This window comes from Gymnoscopelus braueri (genome assembly GCF_963280865.1).
Source record: "Gymnoscopelus braueri genome assembly, chromosome: 18".
In the NCBI taxonomy this organism is placed as follows: domain Eukaryota; kingdom Metazoa; phylum Chordata; class Actinopteri; order Myctophiformes; family Myctophidae; genus Gymnoscopelus; species Gymnoscopelus braueri.
The window spans coordinates 28,026,854-28,048,864 of record NC_137618.1 but is presented as its reverse complement, the minus strand read 5'-3'; the positions used below and the strand labels follow the sequence as shown (position 1 = coordinate 28,048,864).

The 22,011-nt window shown below is 43.7% G+C and overlaps 1 protein-coding gene across 1 annotated transcript; it reads left to right on the top strand.

Moving 5' to 3' along the window:
* The first annotated feature begins 297 nt into the window (after positions 1-297).
* Positions 298-14,504, top strand: stam2 (signal transducing adaptor molecule (SH3 domain and ITAM motif) 2). Its single transcript, XM_080413064.1, has 14 exons — positions 298-469; positions 1,878-1,962; positions 2,252-2,327; positions 3,864-3,959; positions 4,239-4,385; positions 5,796-5,862; positions 6,133-6,331; positions 7,062-7,156; positions 7,303-7,385; positions 7,747-7,834; positions 7,978-8,032; positions 8,367-8,520; positions 11,521-11,687; positions 12,053-14,504. Exons 1-14 carry the CDS (start codon positions 430-432, stop codon positions 12,249-12,251), a joined length of 1,551 nt encoding a protein of 516 aa, XP_080269190.1. The 5' UTR covers positions 298-429; the 3' UTR covers positions 12,252-14,504.
* Positions 14,505-22,011: the final 7,507 nt, after the last annotated feature.

The following is a 22,011-nucleotide window of genomic DNA, read 5'->3' as shown; positions in this document are numbered from 1 at the left end:
TGCCAGCCAGGCAGCCAGGGACGGTGAGGGAGCCCCCCTTTCAAGATGTTTTCCTCTCATTTTCTTTTATATAAAATAGCAGATTTACAAGCTAGTGATGCAACGCGTTGTTGTGAGCTTGTAGATCAGCTCAAATAGCCCTATTAAGTCGCTTCTTTTGGACTTGTTTTCCTAGACCTGGTTGCTTATTTCTCTCACAAAACCTGGCAACACTGACAGGCACGCGCGCGCACGCGCACGCGCACACACAACGTCCGATTGTTATGACGTCACTGCTATATCCTTGTTTTCCTCTCGCCAAGTTTCCGGAAGAGCAACAACTGGTAGATGGATAAGGAAGAGATATCCATAACAACATTATAGTATTGACGATCATCATTGACATTCTTCTGTATTTAAAGCCTCCGACTGGTTTTTAAAACCGCTAAGATGCCTTTATTTGCCCAGAATCCATTTGACCAAGATGTTGGTAAGTGAACAGAACACTTCCTTCTGCGTTTTTATAACGTTAGCCTCTTAGCTTTTGAGATAGCTTAGCTTTGCTCGCTAGCACTGGTTGTATTTGTGACAACACAAACAACTAGACATTGTGGTTATGCTGACTGTCACTCACTGATGGGATCACTCTGGTATCCCTTTATACATTACTGCTGGCCAAAACGACCAACAGCTCCCTTTAAATATGTCATCAGTGATTAACGTTGGCTAACTTTAGCTCGCAACTAAATGTCAGCTAAATGAGCAGTATTCTGTTCTAGATCTTAACCAACCCCTATTTGAATAAGACTTTAACCAGCTGCTTACATGAACGATTGGGGTGTCCATTCGTTGTAAGAGTCATTTCTAATTTAAGTTCAGATATATAGCCTATGTCAGCAGGACATATTTGGCTTTGTTTCTGGGCCACTAGGCTGTCCAGGTGCTCAAAGCTCGAGTTACGTATTGATTTCCATATGATGACATTATGCAAATGACTGTTCTTATCGTCACTCTCTGGAAGACCAGGAGGTCTTGTTGTGTCAGGGCAGGTTTTGGTAAATTGCGATTAAAAGCAGACATTGCGTGATGGCTCTCAGCTCTCTGAATGCTACATAAAGATAACATAAAGTGTCTAACTGTAATTTGTAATAAAATACAGCTGGCTTCTTGATACATTTGACGTGTTACTGAACAATAACATCAGTTGTATGATCCAGCTCCCTTGAAACCTCTGAAACCAACCTCTGAAATCACCCTCCTCCTAGAATGACAAGTAAATAAAATGTGGAATGCCCTACCAAAAGGAGTAAAGGAGTGTAAAACCCTACTCACTTTCAAAACTGCCCTAAAGATACACCTTCAGGAGGCAATTCGAAAGTGGCCCCTGTCTAAGTCTTAACCTACCCCCCCCCCCTCTTAACCTACCCCCCCCCTCCTTCATTTTCCTCTTTTGTATATATATTTTTTTTTCTCTCTTCATACCAGTAACCTGAAAGCTGATTGTATGACATTCTGTATAGTAGTGTGTATATCTGTCTGCCTCTTATATGTCATCATGATTTGTGTGCATGGGGTTCTCATCTTAAACAAGCTGCGTGCTTAATGAGAGTTCCAGTTTAGTAGACCTTGTATTGTGAATTTGTACTTCCATGTACTGTTATGTACTGTCATGTACTATTCTCATGTCTTACTAAATAAACTACATCAATCAATCAATCAAACAAGTTTTGATAGGCTTTGATTCATGGTAGAAATTAGTCAAAGATGTTGATATGTTATAATATTATTATCCTCTTGAAATGTCTGAAACACTGGTCTGTTCGAAGACTGTAGCCATAAAAATGTTTTCTTATTGGACCAACCATACTGTATGTATCCCCACATCTAAACAATTCCAGAGAAAGCAACCAATGAAACCAACACAACAGATGACTGGGGTCTCATTATGGACATCTGTGATAAGGTTGGAACAACACCAAATGGGTAAGCTGGAAGAAGACATTTTGTTAACATATTAACGGCACTGTTATTCACACCACAAATAAAACCTTCCGCTCCATTACCTACCAAAAATAGAGTTGAGGTGGCACTAGTCATATTTAGCAGCTCTGAAGGTTGTTGAGAGGTTTTTCAGAATTTACTGGCTGAACTGTAGCAATACATTTGACATTTATATTACCTATATATTGCAGAGCAGCAGTGTTTAATTTACAAATGATGAATATACAAGTGTATGGTGATTTGTAGCAGCTAATATTTTGTTATCTTACAGAGCAAAGGATTGCCTCAGATCCATCATGAAGAGAGTCAACCACAAGGTGCCTCACGTAGCCATGCAGGCCATCACTGTGAGTTTTTGTGAATTTCTTTTCTTTTTTTCTTTTATTTATTATGGTGTTATCAATGGGGATGGGAATCGAGAATCACATACTGTATAGGCCCGGTACCAAATCGGCTGATTCCTGGGAATTGTTTAGATTCGAGGCTCTTTCCTTTATTGATGCTTGCACACTGCAAATAACGTGACAACTAAGGTACACAATGCTATGCTCTCTGCAGTTTTTCCCATCTGGGACTTGAGCCATGGTGGAATAGAAACATGTTTTTAAAGTTTATGATACCAATGAACTGGAATCCGGACCTGCTGCAGTGGTGTCTGATCAGAACTAAACCAAAGATGTCTGCCTGTGGGGTTTATAGATAGCTTCAGTGACTACAGCAGTCATACTAAGTATCGTTTTAGAGGGCAGTGTTAGAGAGTCCACTGAGTTAATCTATAGAACATGCAACATTACAAAACCCAACATGGATCTTTTTATTTTTTTATTTGTTCTTTTTATTTTTTTTAAATGTCAACTTCCTGTAGAATTTAGACCCGGATCCGCGAATCTAGCACTTGTCTCTGTCTATCTAACAGAGACAAGAGTGCACCTGTTACCTCAGATAAAATCTAACGTTGAAATAGAATGTACCGTAAATAATTGTGCTATGCATGTGTCACAGCTCACCTAACACTACTAAGCTCACATTAGCACATTAATACAACATTGCTGCTTCATTCACAAACTGCACACCTATAACTTACTATCCATAGCTACAGACTGCACAGAAAAGCCACACCATTATTAGACCTGTCTTGTTTTCCTTGGAGAGGAAAACCTAAATGTTGTTGTTGTAATACTGTTGTCATTTCAAATATCCTCTCATTTCATTGATTTTATATAACACTTAACACCTAACATCCATAGTTATCAACGCACAGAAACCAACAAACTCCACATACATATAAATTGACATTGGCATTTAGTGGTCCTGCTTGCTCTGTCTCTCAAAAGATTTACATTTTTATTCCCTATTACACCCATCAATTACAAACATTGAGACAGACAACCTTATATTTTGTCAAGAGGGGGAATGTTTTTTTTCTCTTTTATCTCCTCAATTTGACTGTTAAGGACCGAATGTCCACTTATGCAGCTGAGTTGTCATTCAGCATAGAAAAGTCACATTTCAGTAGTTGCAGAGGCATTCCTTTTTAAATCAAGGCATAAACTGTTCCATCTAAAACTGTGATAGCTAGTTGCAAAAGAACCTAGGATTACTCTGAGTCACCATGAGTATGTTGTCACATGGCCTCCTTTACTGTCATACCCTCTCTCTCATTCAGACCATAACAGCCCTATTGTCAGAAATTCTTTCATTCTTAACCCATGCCTCTTTCCTTTATACATTCCTTTCATACATTTTTTTTAAATGTATTAAAAAGACCTCTTAGTACAGATTAAATCTATTGTATCTAACTCAGTACAGTAAGAAGTCTGTCTATCTTTTCTTTTTTTTCCCCTCCCATATCATGTTAATCTTAACACTTTAATCTTTTGTAGTTGCTGGGAGCCGGTGTCTCAAACAGTGGCAAAATATTTCACTTGGAAATCTGCTCAAGAGAGTTTGCCAGTGAAGTACGGACCGTGCTGAGCAGGGTATGAAATGAATGCATATAAGAATGACAGTAAATCTTTCTCCATGACAATTATTATTCACACACACACACACACACACACACACACACACACACACACACACACACACACACACACACACACACACACACACACACACACACACACACACACACACACAGAATCACCAGCTCTTGTTTGGCGGTGCCATTAGCGTGCTGTTGCCTGTCTCTCTCTTCCATATAATAAACATTCAAGAACAAATACGCTAATGTACCTCTACTTGCATCCTGTCTCCAGGCTCACCCTAAAGTGTGTGAGAAACTCAAAGCTCTCATGGTGGAGTGCGCAGAGACCTTTCAGAAGGATCCACAGCTTAGCCTCATCAGCGCCACCATCAAGTCCCTGAAAGAAGAGGGCATCAGCTTCCCCACAGGAGGTTCACAGGTATATGGACACCCAATCTTCTACTTTTTTTTTGTCCTGTGTAGGCGAGTACACAGGATTTCCCCGACCAGTTGTGTAATCTTGTCACTGCTGACCCCTGCTGGTTGGTCTTCGGACTGGTAGATCCTAGGGATGGTATTGAAACCACAAGCCTCCTCCGATACACATCGAAGCACCTACCATTTATACCCTGCCAGTGGTCACCCTCACCGGGAGATTGTTTCGCATGTGGAGGAACTCTATTCCTCACAGTTTAACACCCCTGCTCACATGCACCACCAACATGTAGGAATCACTAGTGCAGTGACAAACAACGCCTTCCTCCGTCTGGCTACCCTCCCGCAAACATGGGCAATTGTTTGTTGGAATGACCATAGTCTCCGCACTCATGAGCAGGAACTTTAACCCTGTGCCACCTGCACGCCCAAAATTCCCCTTTAACACGTGGTAATTTCACATCTCAAAGTTAATCTGGTAGGGTGTCTGCTATCAGCAGCTCTCAGCCTTTGCTCAACTGACAGATCTCTTTCACGTTCCCTTTTCATGTTGTTTGCTTTGCTGTGGTCACCGTTCCGACCCACACAGACCACACTAACCAAATAGGCATGTTGTATGTGTGTGTGTGCTCTGGCTAAGTATTGCGGCCATGATTTCGCAGCTCCTCAGCCATTTGTTGCCAATATAAATGTCCAGGCAGGGTGGAGCTATTCTGTCTGTGTTTATAAGGCAAGGGCTCACAATGGAATTTCCTCCCCACATACCGACGTATTTTGTGCAATTCTCTGAATCTTGACTGTACATGTGCAGGGATCTGAATGGCATTGCCCAGCTAACCCATTGCTGTTTACATGTTCACCTTCTTTCCTCAAGTTCACCTTCTTTCCTCAAGTTTGACTAACTACATTACAATGTGTCAAGACAATGGCATGAAAACAATGGCCAATATGGGTAGTGTTTAGAACTATGGCCAGCTGTGCGTGCGTGCGTGCGTGTGTGGGAAAGACCTATTTACATAATGATAATTTTAAAAAAAAACTAGCCCTAACTGTAATCTTAAGTTTATAAATAAAACTAATTCACTTCCCAACTTATCAGATCTGAAATAATGAGTTTACATTTTAAGCAACTGATTACTTTGTCAGGTGTGGTTCAGATAACAATTTTGCATGCATAGCTTTCACCCATACTTGCATACACACACCTTCTGGACACCTTTTGGTAACTACATTTTATTTTGTTGCCAGTATCATCCACATTACCTCTAAAGCTGTAGTACCTCATATGAACTACAGGTGGCATCACATTCATGTGTAGCTATCTCTGTAGTGCTGCTCCGTCTTCACTTGCAGCTTCTCATTTACTTACAAGTACATACATACAGAATAACCACGTTATCATTCTTGACCATAGGGGTCCAGCGCAAAGGTCAGCACTCCTGCTGTGACCAAAGCCTCTGGTGACGATGACCTTGCCAAAGGTAGGGAGTGATCTCTATTATTAAACACAACACTGACCATCCAACTAGTTAATCTACCATTCTCGCGCTCTAAAGATGAATACATATTTGCTGCATCCATGTATATTCTCTGTTTCTATTTATATAGATGTTGACATCCTATTTCTATCTTTGCCTTTCTTTTACTTCCTTTTCCTTCGATGGCCTACCCACTCACTCACATGTACTCTTTTCTTCCCTTGTTGTCACTTCTTCCTACGTCCTCATCTCTTCCTGCTCTGCCCTCCTCAGCCATCGAGCTCTCCTTGCAGGAGCAGAAGCAGCAGGTAGAGACGCGGCCACTGGTGGTGAGCGCTGACCCCCCTTTCAACACCAACGGTGGTGGGGGGAAGGAGGCTAGGAAGGTACGGGCGCTCTATGACTTCGAGGCGGCCGAGGACAATGAGCTGACCTTCAAGGCTGGCGAACTCATTCTGGTTTTGGACGACAGGTAAATGCATCAGCCCGTCACCCCAAAACTCTCTTAATATTGCAAGTCAGTCAAGCTCGTTGCATGATCCATGGTAATAGAGATTTGTACTTTCTTTATTAACCCATTAACTGCCAGAGGTATTTTTATTTTTTTAGCCAGTGCCAGACTTTTTCATTGAAAAAAAAAAAGTACCGGTACTCAGGAGCCGAGATACAGAATTTTTAAGTTTTAAGTTAACAAGGAAGTGGATAGGAGTCTAGATCTTCGAAAAATCATATCTCCTTGTTTTGTTTTTTTTGTTGTTTTTTTTAGTTCACGTAGATATACGCGATTGGCACGTGGCGGCTTTAAATAGGTTCGCGTAGATCTACGTGATTGGCAGTGAATCATTTAAACAAAGGTGTAATACACACTGTATAATGAACAATTCATTATTGACAATTATTACCCAGCTTGGTTGCTGGGGGTGATTAGACCCTTCTGCTATCGTGTCGGGGTCTAATCACCCTATCTGGGTTTATTTCTCAATAATGACCCGCTCCCCATTGATTATCCCTTCAGGGTGATTAGATCAGGGTCTAATCACCCTGTCAGGGTTTATTTATCAATAATGCCCAGCTCACTGTCCTTTATCCTTTGCATACCACCCAGCTAACCCAGAAATGTAACCAACAGATTTTAGCTTTCCATTATGTTTTTTCTGTTGAGAATGAGTTTACTTTTAACCGTGTCTGTGACTCATGCACAGTGACCCAAACTGGTGGAAAGGAGAGAACCACAGAGGAGTGGGGCTCTTCCCCTCTAACTTTGTGACAACCAACCTGAATGCTGAACCTGAGACTGGTAAGATCTTCTACATAATCCAAAATCAGTTTAGTCCCTGTGACTTAATGAGGCATGCCAGTCCTGCATGTTCCTTCTGCCCATAGACTTAAACTGGGGCAAATTTGTTTCAGAGCTGTTAATTAATTCAGCCTTTCCTTCCACAGTGACACATGCTGAAAAAACGGCCTCTTCAGAAGAGACCAGCCTAGAAACCAAAGTAGAACCAGAGCCCGTCTTCATTGATGAGGTACAACATCTGCACAAGATGGAACAGTGCTATTACAGTATAAAGCAGTACAGGCCAGTTATCATGTAAACTGTATAATTAAGTCTGTGTCTCACTCTTAATTTCCTTAAGCCTTTTTTGCTTTGTTCTGTGTTCATTTTCCCACTTGCAAACATCCACAACCACACACACACACACACACACACACACACACACACACACACACACACACACACACACAGGGATTCCTCATAAAATAGATCTTGTATCTCACTGGGATTTCACCAGTATTAAAAAGAGAGAGAGTAATGTAATTTTTTGCACTCTGTGTTAGCACTGGAATTTACTGTGCACACTCTTCTTTTCCTCCTTCTCTCTATAGGAAAAGATGGACAGAACGTTAGCGCTGCTGCAGAACCAAGATCCTGCTGATGCAGCTGCTGATAGCCCAGAGTTGGTCCAACTGGAAGGTACAAGCTCTTAACACTGGTGTAAATCTAGTGCCACTGTCCTTGGCTCTTGGGCAGGTCTCAGCAACACTGTTCTAATTAAACTGTGGGTTTCTTTATAAAGCAAACTCATCTCCAACTGTAAATGTGTTTTGATTACACAGGTGCCTGCGAGCAGATGAACCCGATGATTGATGAAAAACTACAAGAGATTGACAGGTAATATGTTGTACTTGAAGATGGCATGGAGAGGAAAAAGACACTTAATCATAATTAAAGATGTATAAGATGGCCTTTTTTTGTGTTGCCTGATGGCGCAGACACTTTGTGCTCTGGCCACGAACTCCTTGTGGGTCGTAGCCGTCGTACTGTATATTGTGTGTCTCATCTCTCTCTGCCCTCGATTTCCTGTGCTCTTTTATCTGAATGGAGCTGGAACTGTCAAAATCATCATCAATCATCTACAAATGTAGAAAGGTTTGGCAGTTCATCTTACCGGCTTCTTATTTTCTATTGTTTTGTAAAACACTTTCCATGTGTATATATGTGACAGGAAGCACTCTGAGATGTCAGAGTTGAACGTGAAGGTCTTAGAGGCGTTGGAGCTGTACAACAAGCTGATGAACGAGGCTCCATTCTACTCGGCCTACTCCAAGATGCAGCCTCAAGCACACTACGCACCACCCACCTCAGCCGTACCCATGCAGGTCAGAGAGATGCAAACACCTACACATAGTTCTTTCTATGGCCTGGAGAGGGCAGACATCTTTATTTGACTTAGAGCAGCGATTTTCCTCATAGCTGTGGGCCGTGAGGATATTGCAAGTTGAAGTGGGCCTCCAAATAATTGGCAAAACATTACGATTTTAATGATGATGTAACATTAAAATAAAAAAAGTTATGTAAAGGTTTCTTTAAAACCTTGAAAAAATTGTTTTCATTGTGATACTGATAGATAGGAACTTAAAGGGATAGTTCACCCCCAAAATGCATTTTTTTCCATTGATTAGTCACCCCATGGAGACTTGAATTAATGGATTTTTTTTTGTTTTTGTCGCATTCCTAAGCCAATAATTTGATGACCGGCAGCGGTTCCGGTAGGAGACACAAAGAGTCTCCATTGTGTCTCCTACCGGAACCGCTGCCTACCGGTCCGCTGGCCATCAAATTATTGGCTTAGGAATGCGACAAAAACAAAAAAATGTCCATGAATTCAAGTCTCCATGGGGTGACTAATCGATAGGAAAAAATTTTTTTTTGAACTATCCCTTTAAAGTATATTATGTTAGTTCCATTGAACCAAGCCAGAACACAATCGATTGATTGATCATTAAAATGAACGTGCTCTAAAAATGCACGCGGCCCACCCATCTGACCACTTAACACGGCAGCCGAATGGCTGACCCTCGACCCTCTGGGAATCCATATCGAAACTGGACATATTTTTTCTCACGTCATCACGCTTAGGTCCAAGCTAATTACCACAACCCCCACCGCAACATCTTCTGTTGCACAGAGTGAGAACGCCACACTCTCACACCCAAGTCTATCCATTGATCCACTGACCTGTGTATTGATACGTTGACCTGTATATTGATCAGATCGTTTTTTTGGCATGCTCAATTATCTTTTTATTCAGACAAGAGGACACACAAAGAAAGAGAGAAGCTGGTTGTTGCGAGTGACCATATGTGCCACTTTGCAGTGGAGCATGATTCTCTTTTTAAAAAAAAGTATAATAAAAACATAACGATAGTGGCATTCAGTTAGATAGCCATTGTTTTTTTTGGGGCTGTCTGGTTTTTGATGGCAGGGCAGTTTTCTCAGTAGTGATTGATGTCACCGTCTCCCCCCCCCTGGAGACTTTGAAACAAGAAATGACAAAGTCATAATATACCAGGTTGCGGCAGGCTTTTTTTGCCCCAATCTGCAGCACAAAATGTGAAAGTGGTCTTTAAAATGAAATCTCAGCCATTCCAATGCAACCAAAATAACTCCTATATATATATATATATATATATATATATATATATATATATATATATATATATATATATATATATATATATATATATATACAGTATATATATTATCTAGTCTGTCATTCATTATACGTATATTATAATGAATTGATTACTGCAACAAATTAATGATACAGCACTATTGTTACAAGTTGTGCAACTATTATTGCAACTTAACCACAACAACAATATCATTATGTGCATGCAAATATGCACTGAAGGGCAGAGCAGCACTCACTCCAGACCGTTCTTTGCGATCCGGGGCGACCTTGTTTAGGGGCGAGGTAGAACGGCGTTGATCGCTCACCCCAGACCGTTGCGATCAGGGGCGACCGTGTTTAGGGGCGAGAGATAGTGAAACGGTCGCAGAGTTGTGGCTCGTACAGATTTTCGGAGCCTCAACACGTATGCTCGTCTGTTAAGAGGTGTAAAGTAACTAAGTACATTTACTCCAGTACTGTACAATGATTGTGAGCTTGTAGATCGGCTGTTTTCAGAGTATTTCAGTATGCGCGTGTGAGTACTCTGTGTGACGGTGATTGAAACCGACGGCATAGCCGTTTCAGTCATTCAGTCCAACTTGACTGTAGCCTGCTGTAGTAGCCTTTTCATACGTTTCCTTTGTCCTCATCTTGCGCTAATGCACGCAACTGTTGCGCCAGGTTGTGTTTTAGTTGTTTCGCATAAAAGCGTGCATCTGTTGTCCGTCAACAACACAGCCAGGCTCCCTCCCCACCTCCTTTCGCGTCTCTACTGGGTTAGGTGCCTCGGAGGCGAAAGGAAAACGCCGTTCGCGTGCTCAAACATGTTCATGGACCCCCAGATTAATATGTATTTGTCAACAGGCCCCCCCCCCCATCTATTTTGTGGCAGGGAACCCCCTTCCCTGCGGGGACGGGCGATGTGAAGTCGGCGAAAAGTAAATGTTCTGTCTGTCTGCATACAACACAGAGGAGGTGTAAAGTAACTAAGTACATTTACTCAAGTACTGTATAAGCGTGCATCCATTGTCCGTCAACAACACAGTCGGCGAAATAGAAGAACGCCGTTAGATTAATATCTATTTGTCCACAGCCCCCCCCCCCCCGCGCGCACTACAACACACACAGAGGTGTAAAGTAACTAAGTACATTTACTCAAGTACTGTATAAGCGCGCATCCGACAGCAGGCGTGTGTAGTACTAGGCATAGAGGCAAGAGGCGTGTCTAGTCCCATAGCTTGGGAGGACGAGGCCGCCCCGTGCAGAGTATGGGAAAATGGGGAAATATCCCCATTGGCTTAAAGGACAGCCAATGACGCAAATCTGTCGAATGCAAATGAATCTGTCAAATGCAAATCTGTAAGGTGTCGAATGATGAGTAGTAGGTCTGCCTCTTGTTAGACCAGGTTTGGCAACCTGGTAAAAAAAAGAAATCCACTTCAGCAAACATGCTAGAGCAGTGCTATTTTGTCTGCCCTCCATAGTAGTGCAGACAAAATGGACAGTATCATAGCAACACATTAATTGTTTGTTCTCACTGCCAAGGCGTTTGTCCTTTGGTCACCCTATAATTTCTTGCGCTTGGAAAAATAATGTTCCAACAATCCCTTTGTTTTGTATTTGCTATAGTAAGAATAATGGTCACTATTTCTACTGTTTTGAAGCACAAGCAAACATTAAACAAGAGATCTCTGCCTCCTCTCAGGGCTACCCAGGCCAGGCTTCTGGTTCTTACCTGCCTACAGGGATGAGCCAGGCCCCTCCAGCCCAGACCTACAGCCTGCCCACTGACCAGCCTGGGCCCCTACATTCAATGCCCCCCAATGTCTCAGCCCCACCCAGTAGTCAGCACTCACAGCCTACCTACATGAGGTACAGTATTCCCCATAATTTCCAAGATCTTTGATCAGATTTGTCCTGATCTGTGAGCAGGACAAATCAAACTCTTACTAACTTTTCTGTTTTACGGGCGGCCCAAAGTGATTTTGAGAATAAAAGTAAAGCCTAGTTAGTTGTTCCAGTAAATTGGTTCCAAAAAAATGTTATAGCATCCCTAATCCTCTGATGCTTGTCTAGATCTTACTGGATATGTTTATATGGTTCTTGCTCTACCTTATGCATGATTTCTAATGTGTCTTTCTGTTAAATTTGATTTAACATTCATTTACTATAAGCAAAAAAAATGCATTATTTACATGTGTTACATGATTAGGACCTAACCTTCATTTTCTCCACAGTGGTGGGATGAACCCTCAGTACATGAGCCAAGCTGCTCCACCTAATTACCCACACCAGATGGGTGTGGCCATGGACATGTCAGCCTATCAGAGTGTTAATTCCAACATGCCTCCTGTCTCCTATCCAATGGTGGCTCCCTCTCACCCAGCAGCTCCTCAGCAGCAGCAGGCGGCCTACTATCAGCAGCCTCTGTTGTAAAGCTCTGCCTGAGAACAAACCTGAGATAAATACGTAATTCACATCCTTCAATTTGTTGTGGTTTTGCAAAAAAAATCTGGCCTGCCTTGTGTGTGGGGAAATCGAGTTAGGACCACCCCACTGGTCATCTTTTGTGCCTGACAGGCCAAATCAAGCCAAACCACAGCAAGTGAGATATCTGAGGCGTGAATGTAACGAAGGTCTACCGTGCAATCCAAACCTAGACCGTGTGTCCACGTGTAATATTGTTATTTTCCTGCATTTTGAGTGTGAGCTCTCCTCTGCCTTCTTCCCCTCTTTACTGACTGGCAATGAAGGTGTGTGCAACGGTCTTCACACAGACCAAAGGTTTGTCGTATACTATAGGAAACACTGGCCGACCACAGATGGAAGACCCGGCGTGGAGTGAATGTTGCCTGATACTAAAGAGTTGGCCGTATTTTTTTTTCTTTTAGGCAACATGTTGCTTCCAACAGGGGTTGATTTTAGTTTTTAATGACCATCAGGTTTTTTTAAACGTTTATGTTTGAACTTGTCATCTGTGTGAAAGTGAAGTTCATTTGAAGGAGGACCAGTAATATTTCTCCTTCCTGGAATTTGGTTTGCCAGCCTTTTAAGCAAAAGTAGCAACTGAGAAATTGAGACAAATGGATTTGAATGTGTCTGGTTGGTGTGCGACCCAACCAAGCCAACACTTAAAAAAGAAAAGAAAAAATCCAAGCTATGGCACAAGTGTTCACTTCAGGAGAAGGTCAGGAAGATTGACTATATTCAGATATAGTCAATCTTATCTTGCGCAGCACCTTATGCTTAATCCTATTAGGCATTTATTATTATTTTGAAAACATTTTAAAATAGCTGTGAACTTGTAGATCCGCTTTTTTCACTATTTTAAAATGTTTTCAAAATAATTAAAAAAATGTCTAAGTTTAGGCATAAAGGATAAGGCACTTAAGAGAAAAATGGCCATCGTGTGAATATGGTCAACTGGGAAGGTGGTAGTTTCATTCGCTACACCAGCATCTGTCACTTTAGCTGATCTTTATATGGTCTGAGGTTCCAAATCTTAATCTGAAGTACATAGAGATATTTTCAAATATGTATATTCAGCAGCATTTATATTTGGATATTATGGGAAGACTGGTTCCTCATGAACTCACTGCCTTGCAACTCAATGTTTTGGGTGCTTGTGTGAGACATGAGAGAAATCCTTCTTGTGTGTCTCTGTCTGCCTTCCCATGTCTGTCTGCCTTCTTATATCCAAGTGAAATTGCTTGCTCCATCCTACTCCTCCAAGGCCTAGGCTAGGGCAACATAATAGGAGATAAATTCATAAAGTTGTAATTTTATGGGTTAACTGAGAGACAGCATTTTCTGGCTGGGCCAAGTCTTGTCACCTGTAGTCCAACAGTTTGTAATGTTTAGATTAATACCTTTTTGTTTGTTATCCCCGTGGGACCTGGGGTGTCATTTTCATTCAATGTAACCTGGATGTCTATGAAGATCAGTTAAATCATTTCATGTTTTCAGTTTCATTATGCAGGTGCAAATATTGTTCTGTTGCATGGCTATACCGTTTATTGTCAAACTTGTATGATATCACCTGTACATTAATTTGTATATTATTTGGTACATTATAAATGCTTGGGATAAGCACCCAATATTTTCACGTTGTAAGAATGTATAATGCATATTTTCCCTATTACTGTCAAGAAGATTCTGTTTCAAAATCCAAGCGAAATGCAAACGGATCAAAAACAAATCAAATTGGGATTCTAGTGAGAAACTCATGAATGATACAAAGAGACAGCTGCTAGAGAGCTGATAGATTAAAGAAAAAATTAAACTTCAATCTGTGGGTTATAACTGAAAGGTTTTGCAATCTGCCACCTGTCTAGCGGGATAGATTAAGATTCTAGCAAGAACTGTATAGTTTTCTCCACTTGCCTCATTTAAAAGGCATTGTATATTAGATGTAAGATATCTGGTTTTGTCAGTGTCAGCATTGCACCTTAACTTTGTAAACATTTATTTACCACTGGATGCCTTGTTTTCTGTAGAAATGAAAACGTGACGTGGGAAAGAACTTTGGGGAACAACTTCTGTCTCTGGAAGCTGCTGTATATCTAGCTGTGTATTTAAAATATGACAGGGAAACATCCTGTATCCAGAATTTTAAAAGAAAATCCTTTTGTAACACAGCAAAACTAATATTCTTTGAAATAATAAAAAAATAATATCCTGTGTTCAAAATTGTCTCTGCTCAGTTTTATTTTCCTTTATACTTCCTTTGGTCTTTAATCTAGTAATTAACAGGCAGATGGTTAGAAGACCTGTTTCTGAAGCAGAAAAAACATCTGCTTCTGTCTGATTGTTGTAAAAGTGTCTTGAGTATCCATATGAGTAAATAAAGACCCATTAGCAGCCCCAAATGGCCATGCAGCTCCTTAAGGTTCATTCTGCAATCTGCCTATTACTTGGGAGAAATTGTGTGTGAAGAGTTGACATTTTTTCTTAGGACGGAGCCTGAGGGAAGGTCATGGGGTCATTCAAATGGTTAGGGCTGCTCCTCTGGGGAGTACTATGAATGTGCTCAGTAAGCTTCATGATAACCTGCATTAGATTTTGATTAAATGTCTGCTGTTTGGAGCAACATTTAGTGTGCTAAATCTGACCTTTGTTCTGAGGGGAGATTGTTCAACAAACAGGCAATGTGTGATCCACATCTCAGCTCCATCTCTCCTTCTGGAGAGACTTTTAAGTTGTCAGACTAATGACTAATGGACCTACAGGGCAAATTTCTCAAAAGCAGCTGTGTCAGTACACAAGCGATCTGTTTGAGTGTGATGTGATGAGGCTGGCCTAACGTCTCATTAACGTTCTGTCATGTTGTCTGTTTAGGCGGGTGTGGGGTAGGAGTCCGGTCTCGTCTGTCTGTCTGTCCGTCCATCCGTAGTGGCTCAATTGCGATGGAACTTGCTGTGCACCGTAATGCTACCCAGCATATGAACAGTATAGGCCAGGCTCTGCACTTCATTGCATTTGCCTTGTTATTCAAGTCTGATTGATCAGCACAGATACCGAACTCAAGAGCCTCATCCCTGAGCCCCAATCTTGCATCACCAGGTCCCTCCTCACACACTGTTAAGGGAGGGAACCCCGACCCCCAATCCTGCATCACGAGGTCCCTTCGCACACAACGGCGAAAACAAATGACCATGCACAGTCCAAGTGACCAGGGGTCTATTCCACGAAAGCGGAATTAAATTATCCTGGTTTGAAAGGCAAATCCAGGTTTGACAAGCCTGCGCTGTTCAGCCTGGTTTATTCAGTTCCACGAACGCCAAGCCGGGCTGAGAAGGAGAGGTTTGTCGAGCCAGGATCGTTAAACCAGGCTGAATGTGAGTTCACATATTCCTATAAAAGACCATGAAAGTCGATAGCAGAATCCTTGAACTTGACCAATCATGGAGCCCAAAACCAGAGCGGCGTTCTTCTCTGTGGCTGAACAGCAGCACTGCAGCAGCTCATGAAATCATACAAGGAAGTAAAATGTATAATAAGCAAGAGAGGAAACACAGCCGCAATGAATATAGATCCAGGGAGAAAGCGTGGCAAAGTATTGCAGACAAATTAAATGCACAAGTTGTCCAAAAATATGCAACTAATTTATATACAAATCCATAAATATATAATTCAGTTAGGCTTAAACATAAGGAGTTTAAGTGAATGTTGGAATTATAATTACACACTTAGAATAATTTTCTAATTTCTAATTTCTAAAATCGAAGATCTACAAGTGAAAAGCTTGCCTTTTGGCGGCCGGGGGTCCACGGGGGTCAACGGGGGGCCGGGGGTCAACGGGGGTCCGGGAGTACCAGCCCCCCCGTGTACTCCCGGACCCCCGTTGACCCCCAACAGAGGTCCGGGGTATACGGGGGTCCGGGGGTACATGGGGGCGGGGGTCCACGGGGGTCCGGAGGTCCATGGGGGTCCGGGGGTCCACGGGGGTCCGGAGGTACACAGGGGGCCGGGGGTACACAGGGGCGGGGGTCCACGGGGGTCCGGAGGTCCATGGGGGTCCGGGGGTCCACGGGGGTCCGGAGGTCCATGGGGGTCCGGAGGTACACAGGGGGCCGGGGGTACACGGGGGCGGGGGTCCACGGGGGCGGGGGTCCATGGGGGGCCGAGGACCCCCGGCCGCCATAAGACAAAAACATTTCGGGCTTGTAGATCTTCGATTTTCGCATAAGAATTGAATAAGTGTGGAAAAACTCATTGGTTTATGATTGGAGTCATTGGACTAACAGCTATTTCACAAAACTTGAAGAACATGGCACTGGATTAATAAAGCTTGGCTGTTAGCCTGGTCCAGACCAGGCTAACTTCACAGCTAAATTGCCATGGTAACTAAGGCAGGATTGCTTCAATTTTCTTTTGTGAAACAGGATCATGGATAAACATATCCAGGTTTACTGGCTAAGTTAATCTGCCGAGCTAACTCAGCTTTCGTGAAACCGATTCCTGGATAATTTAAGCCAGGATAGCCGATTAAACCCGGTTTATCCCTAATCCAGGTTTCGTGGAATAGACCCCTGGGCCCCCACAACCAGTGCCACCACTAGCTGAAAGTGAAGAAGCATTGCTGCATGAAATGGGTGAGAGGTCAGCGGATGGAACGGCTGCAGCTTGTGCCCACGGCCAGACAAGAAGCCTCCTATGAGAGACCACCAAACATAGTCCATGTATCCTCACAGTTGAAGGGATCCAGGGAGCGAAAAGGTTAAATATACAGAGACCAACAGTCCAACACTACCTCCGCCCTGTGCCTCCAAACCTGCCAGTCTCAGGTGCTTTTCCGACACAGCCTCCACCATCCCAGGTTCCCCGTCAAACTATACTACCTCAACCTCACTAACACAGTGGCTCATCAATCAGTCAGTCTCACTTCCAGTCGATCGAACGACCGACACATTGCTATGTAGTATTGTATGCGTGGTCAACCACCTGCTTACTTATACTGTAAGTTTTACCCAGGAGGAGACACTGTAATGATTTATTCAGTGAGTGAGCCGATCCTTTTTATAGTTCTTGCTCTACATTTAGTTTTTTCTTATAGATGCAGGCTATCTCTGAAATACCACCATTAATATTGTAAGGTAGTAGCCTTTTTATGTCAGCAGGTGTCACTGTTGCCAAGCTCCCTCACCTGTGATCACCTTTTTGTCCCTCACTGGACACCGTAGTTCAGTTGACTATGCAGTTGAGGGCGCCATGTTTGTCAATGTTTGTTTTCTATTGGAAAGGTGAGCACTGTTTTATGACTGTCTGAACAATCTTTGAGATATTTGAGTTACAAACGCCCATCCAGTGATTTTGTTGCCATACAGTGTTAGCTAAGAAGCATAACTACATTTTGATGTCATTCTGAATAATATGCACTTACGTTTTTGTACTTAAATATGCAATTTAAGTTGGCCAGATTAATGAACATTGAGAAAAGCCCTCATTGCATTGGAATTCATGTTTTGTATTTTATTCTGGTCATTGTGTCCACTAATATTTGATGTGGTTGATTATTCATTGTTATTTAGCATATTAGGACATGTGATTTACAGAGAATGTTTGTTTTCTATTGGAAAGCCTACAGCCATAAACAGCAGCAGAACCTGTGAATGTCAGCCAATAAATGCACAAGGTCTCAACCACAATCCAGAACCAGTGTGTCCAGTGTCCCTTCTCTCCGCACAACACCCCATCTCCTAAAACATCAAAAACACAACGCAGAGTCCAAGGGTGTGTAGAGAGGCCAGTACACTGTGGGTTACATCTTTGGTGCCGTGACCCGGATTGTGGCACTACGAGACTGAAGAGGAAGAGAGAGACTGACAGTAGCATCCCCATCTATGCGGTTGTACCAAACTGTATTACCAGCTGTGAATGGACAGTGTGGTGGACTGAGCTACTATCATCTGCTGAGTTGAATGGGAAGAATATCCACTTCTTCAACATATCCTTTCAATGCTATGAAAAGTTGTTTTCATTTGAGGACTTTCTATGGTGTCCTATAAGCTGAACTGCTATTTGAATTGAAAAAGAAAAAAAAAAGAAAAAGCGTGCTGTATTCTATGTGAGAGACTTATGAGGAACAATTCTATGAACATTGTTGTTGTCTACCTAATTCATATTCCTTGAGTTAGACACAGAGCTGACTAATTGAAATAGTTTTGGTTAATGTGAAATTTATGTACGAATTGATACTTGATACATTGTTTTGTTTTTGTTTTTGTTTTTTTTGTTTCATTGCACTGTACTACACTAGAAATACCCCTTCTACACACCTACATACACAGACATATCATCTGTTTCACTGCCAAAGCCCCTGATACCAGTTAAACTAACTGAAGATGTTGAGTGACAACAATGATTCCCCTTCAAAGCTGGAGGACACCACTGCCCGGCTACCAGCCCACCAACTCACCCCAGGCCCTCCAACCAGCCATAACTATAACTCTCCCCACAAGACACAGCCCTCCCCTGGGCATGCAACAAGCCATAACTACAACTCTCCCCATACAACATTACATATTTCGAGCGAAGGAGCAACGGCTGATGCCAGTACAGGGATGCAGCAGCAGTCAGTGCGTCCAAAGCCCTCACACACTCAGTACTCAGGACCACGCTCACAGCTTAGTCCACCACCCCCAATACTGTCACCACAAGGCCTTCCACGCCCCATCTCAGAAATGCAACATGTACAGCAGCCCACAATGAACCCTCCAGTTAACTTCCCTTATCCAACCCAGGCTGCCCAGCCTATCCCTCAGGCCTACACCAGATATGCATATTCCACTCCTGCTCCCCAGCTCCCCACGCCAAATTCTCAAATATCCCAAATGAACACTATGAACAACCCTCCTGCTACTGAGCAGACCCTCCATGGTTCAGATCATAGACCAAGCCCCCAGTTGCATCTACTGCAGCACCACTCTCAGGGCCTGGCCCATGGTGAGATGGCCCCCAAGCCCCCGTCTGCCACTGGGGCATGGGGCCACAGCACGACTGTGCCCATCCCTATGAATGCCAATTATGGAAATGTTGACTACCCAGCTCCCCCCCATGCCCCTGCTCCAGTACATCTACAGACACCTGCTGTACACCCTCAAGCCAGCATGTATCCCAATACCCTCCCACAAGCTATTCACCATACAGCTTCCCCTCACACCCCTGCTCCAATACAGCTACAGATGCCGTTTTCAGACCCCCAAGTGAGCATGTATCCCAGTCCACTCACCCAAACGTTTAACCCTACAGCAGCCCCCCACACCCCTGCCCTAGTATATTTACAGATGCCTGCTTCAGATCCTCAAGCTAGAATGTATCCCAATACCCTCACACAAACCTTTGATTATACAGCTCCCCTCCATGTGCCGGCTCCAGTACATACATGGACACCTGTTTCCGACCCCCGAGTCAGCAATAGACATCCCAATGCACTCCCCCAACCCACTCCTTTACCCCCATCCTACGCCCCACACAGAGCCATAGCCAACCCAAGCCTTCCACCTGCTGCCTATGGTGGCTTCCTGCAGACTCATCAGGTGAAGAATGTCCAAATCTACACTGGTAATTCGGATTGCAAGATGCTGGTAGAGGACTGGATTCGTGACATGCAGTATCTCCTGGAGGCAATAGAGCTTCCCATGCACCTCCGCTTTTCCACAGTAGTGCGACACCTGGGTGGCGAGGCCAGAAGGTTGGTGTTGAACCTACCTCCCCATGACCAAACCCCTGAGAAGGCATTTGAGGAATTGAGGGCTGAGTACAGTGACACACAAGGCTCCCTTGATCCACTAGCCGACTTCTATGAACGTTGCCAGAGGTCTGAAGAGTCTTGTTGCTCTTATGCCATAGCACTGGAGGCAACATTGCGAGCTGTGGAAAACAGTGAAAGAGGGGGCAGGCCTTTCCCCGACCGTGATAGCAAACTCACCCGGCAGTTCTTAAGGGGGCTTGAAGATGAGGAGATGTATGCAAGGATTTCGCCAATGAAGCCCCGGCTATTGAGCTTCCGAGAGCTACAAAATGAGCTCAGAAATCTAACAAAAGAAACAAAGAAGTTCCAGCCACAGCACAAGACAAAGAAAGCATATGCCCAGGTACATGCCACACCCGAGCGTGCTGCAAATGTGAAGACAGAAATAACAAAAGAGACCTCAGAGTTGTCAGAGTTGAGAGAGATTGTGAAGAAATTGGCTCTAAGCCAAGAGCAACAGATGGCCATGTTGTCTCACCTTGAATCAAGAATTGCTGCCCCAGCCACTGTTCCACCCGCTGTCCCACTATCTGTCCCTCCCGCTGCCCCCCCACCAAGATTCCTGTCATCACCAGGGAGTACTGCCCAGGGCTCCAGTTTTACATGCTACCGGTGTGGGAAACAAGGACATATTGCCCGGGTCTGCAGAGCAGTACTCCCAGATCCCAGTCTGTCCTGGGTTCGGCAACCCCAGCCTATGGCCCCTGCGGAGGGAAACACAGCTCCCTCAGCACAACATTTAAACCCCCTGGTTACCGGGGCAACCATGGGCAAGCAGCAAGTTTCCCCATTACAGGTGAGCGGAACTGATGATGGAGGAGAGGACACCCCATTAGTCGGTCCCAGGAACGAGGGGGAGGTGGAAGTCAATGGGATAAAATGCAAGGCACTCATAGACTCTGGCTCACAGATTACCAGTATTACTCACAATTACTGGCGCAACCACCCAACCCTTCAGAAACAAAAGCTACAGCCTTCCAAAATACCCATAGAGGGGGCAGCCGGACAGAGTGTGCCTTACTATGGTGTCCTGCACATTAACCTGAAAGTGCTGGGGAGAGAGTTTGAGGCTGTGCCAGCTTTTGTGGTCCCTGATTCAGAGTATCGTTCCTCTGTCCCCCTGCTTGTTGGTACCAATGTCATTCGTGCCTCCAGAAGCCACCTCCAAGCAACCTATGGCCAGCAGTTCATTCACCGGGTCAAGCAAAGCCATCCAGAGTGGTACACTGCCCTACTGGAAATTGGGAACACAGAACATAATGGAACAGATGACACGGTGGGCCCCGCTGTGTACACTGGCCGTAAGATAAGCATCCCTGGAGGGAAGGAGATGGATTTGAAGTGTAGGATCAAGGTTGGCCCACAAAGAAAGACTTACACAGCCCTCATTGAAGGCCACCCTTTCCTGCGTCTCCCCCAAGACCTTTTGGTTGCCAAAGTCCTTGTTGATGTGAAGAAAGGCTGCACCCCTGTTAGGGTGATGAATCTGTCCCAACATGCTATCACAATAAGGCCACACACACATCTGGCCAATGCACTCATGGTGGAAAATGTTGTGGAGTTTCCTGACAAGAAGCCAGGTGAACATCACAACTGTGAGAGCAACGAGGCCTGCCTGAGTTTGGATCAAGTTGTGGCAAGTGGTGGGGTGGACGTAAGTGAAGCGGCGGTAGAGAATGAGCACCAGCGGTCCCTCCTTAAAGAGCTGGTGGAGAAAAATGGAAGTGTGTTCTCCCAGCATTCCACAGACTATGGCCACACAAAAACAATAAAGCATGAAATTCCCCTTGTCGATTCTACACCCTTTCGACTACCATACCGCAAGATTCCCCCCTCACAGTGGCAAGATGTGAGGAAGTTGTTGATAGACATGGAGACAACAGGGGTCATCAGGCCTAGTAAGAGCCCATATGCTTCACCAGTAGTGATCGTAACCAAGAAAGA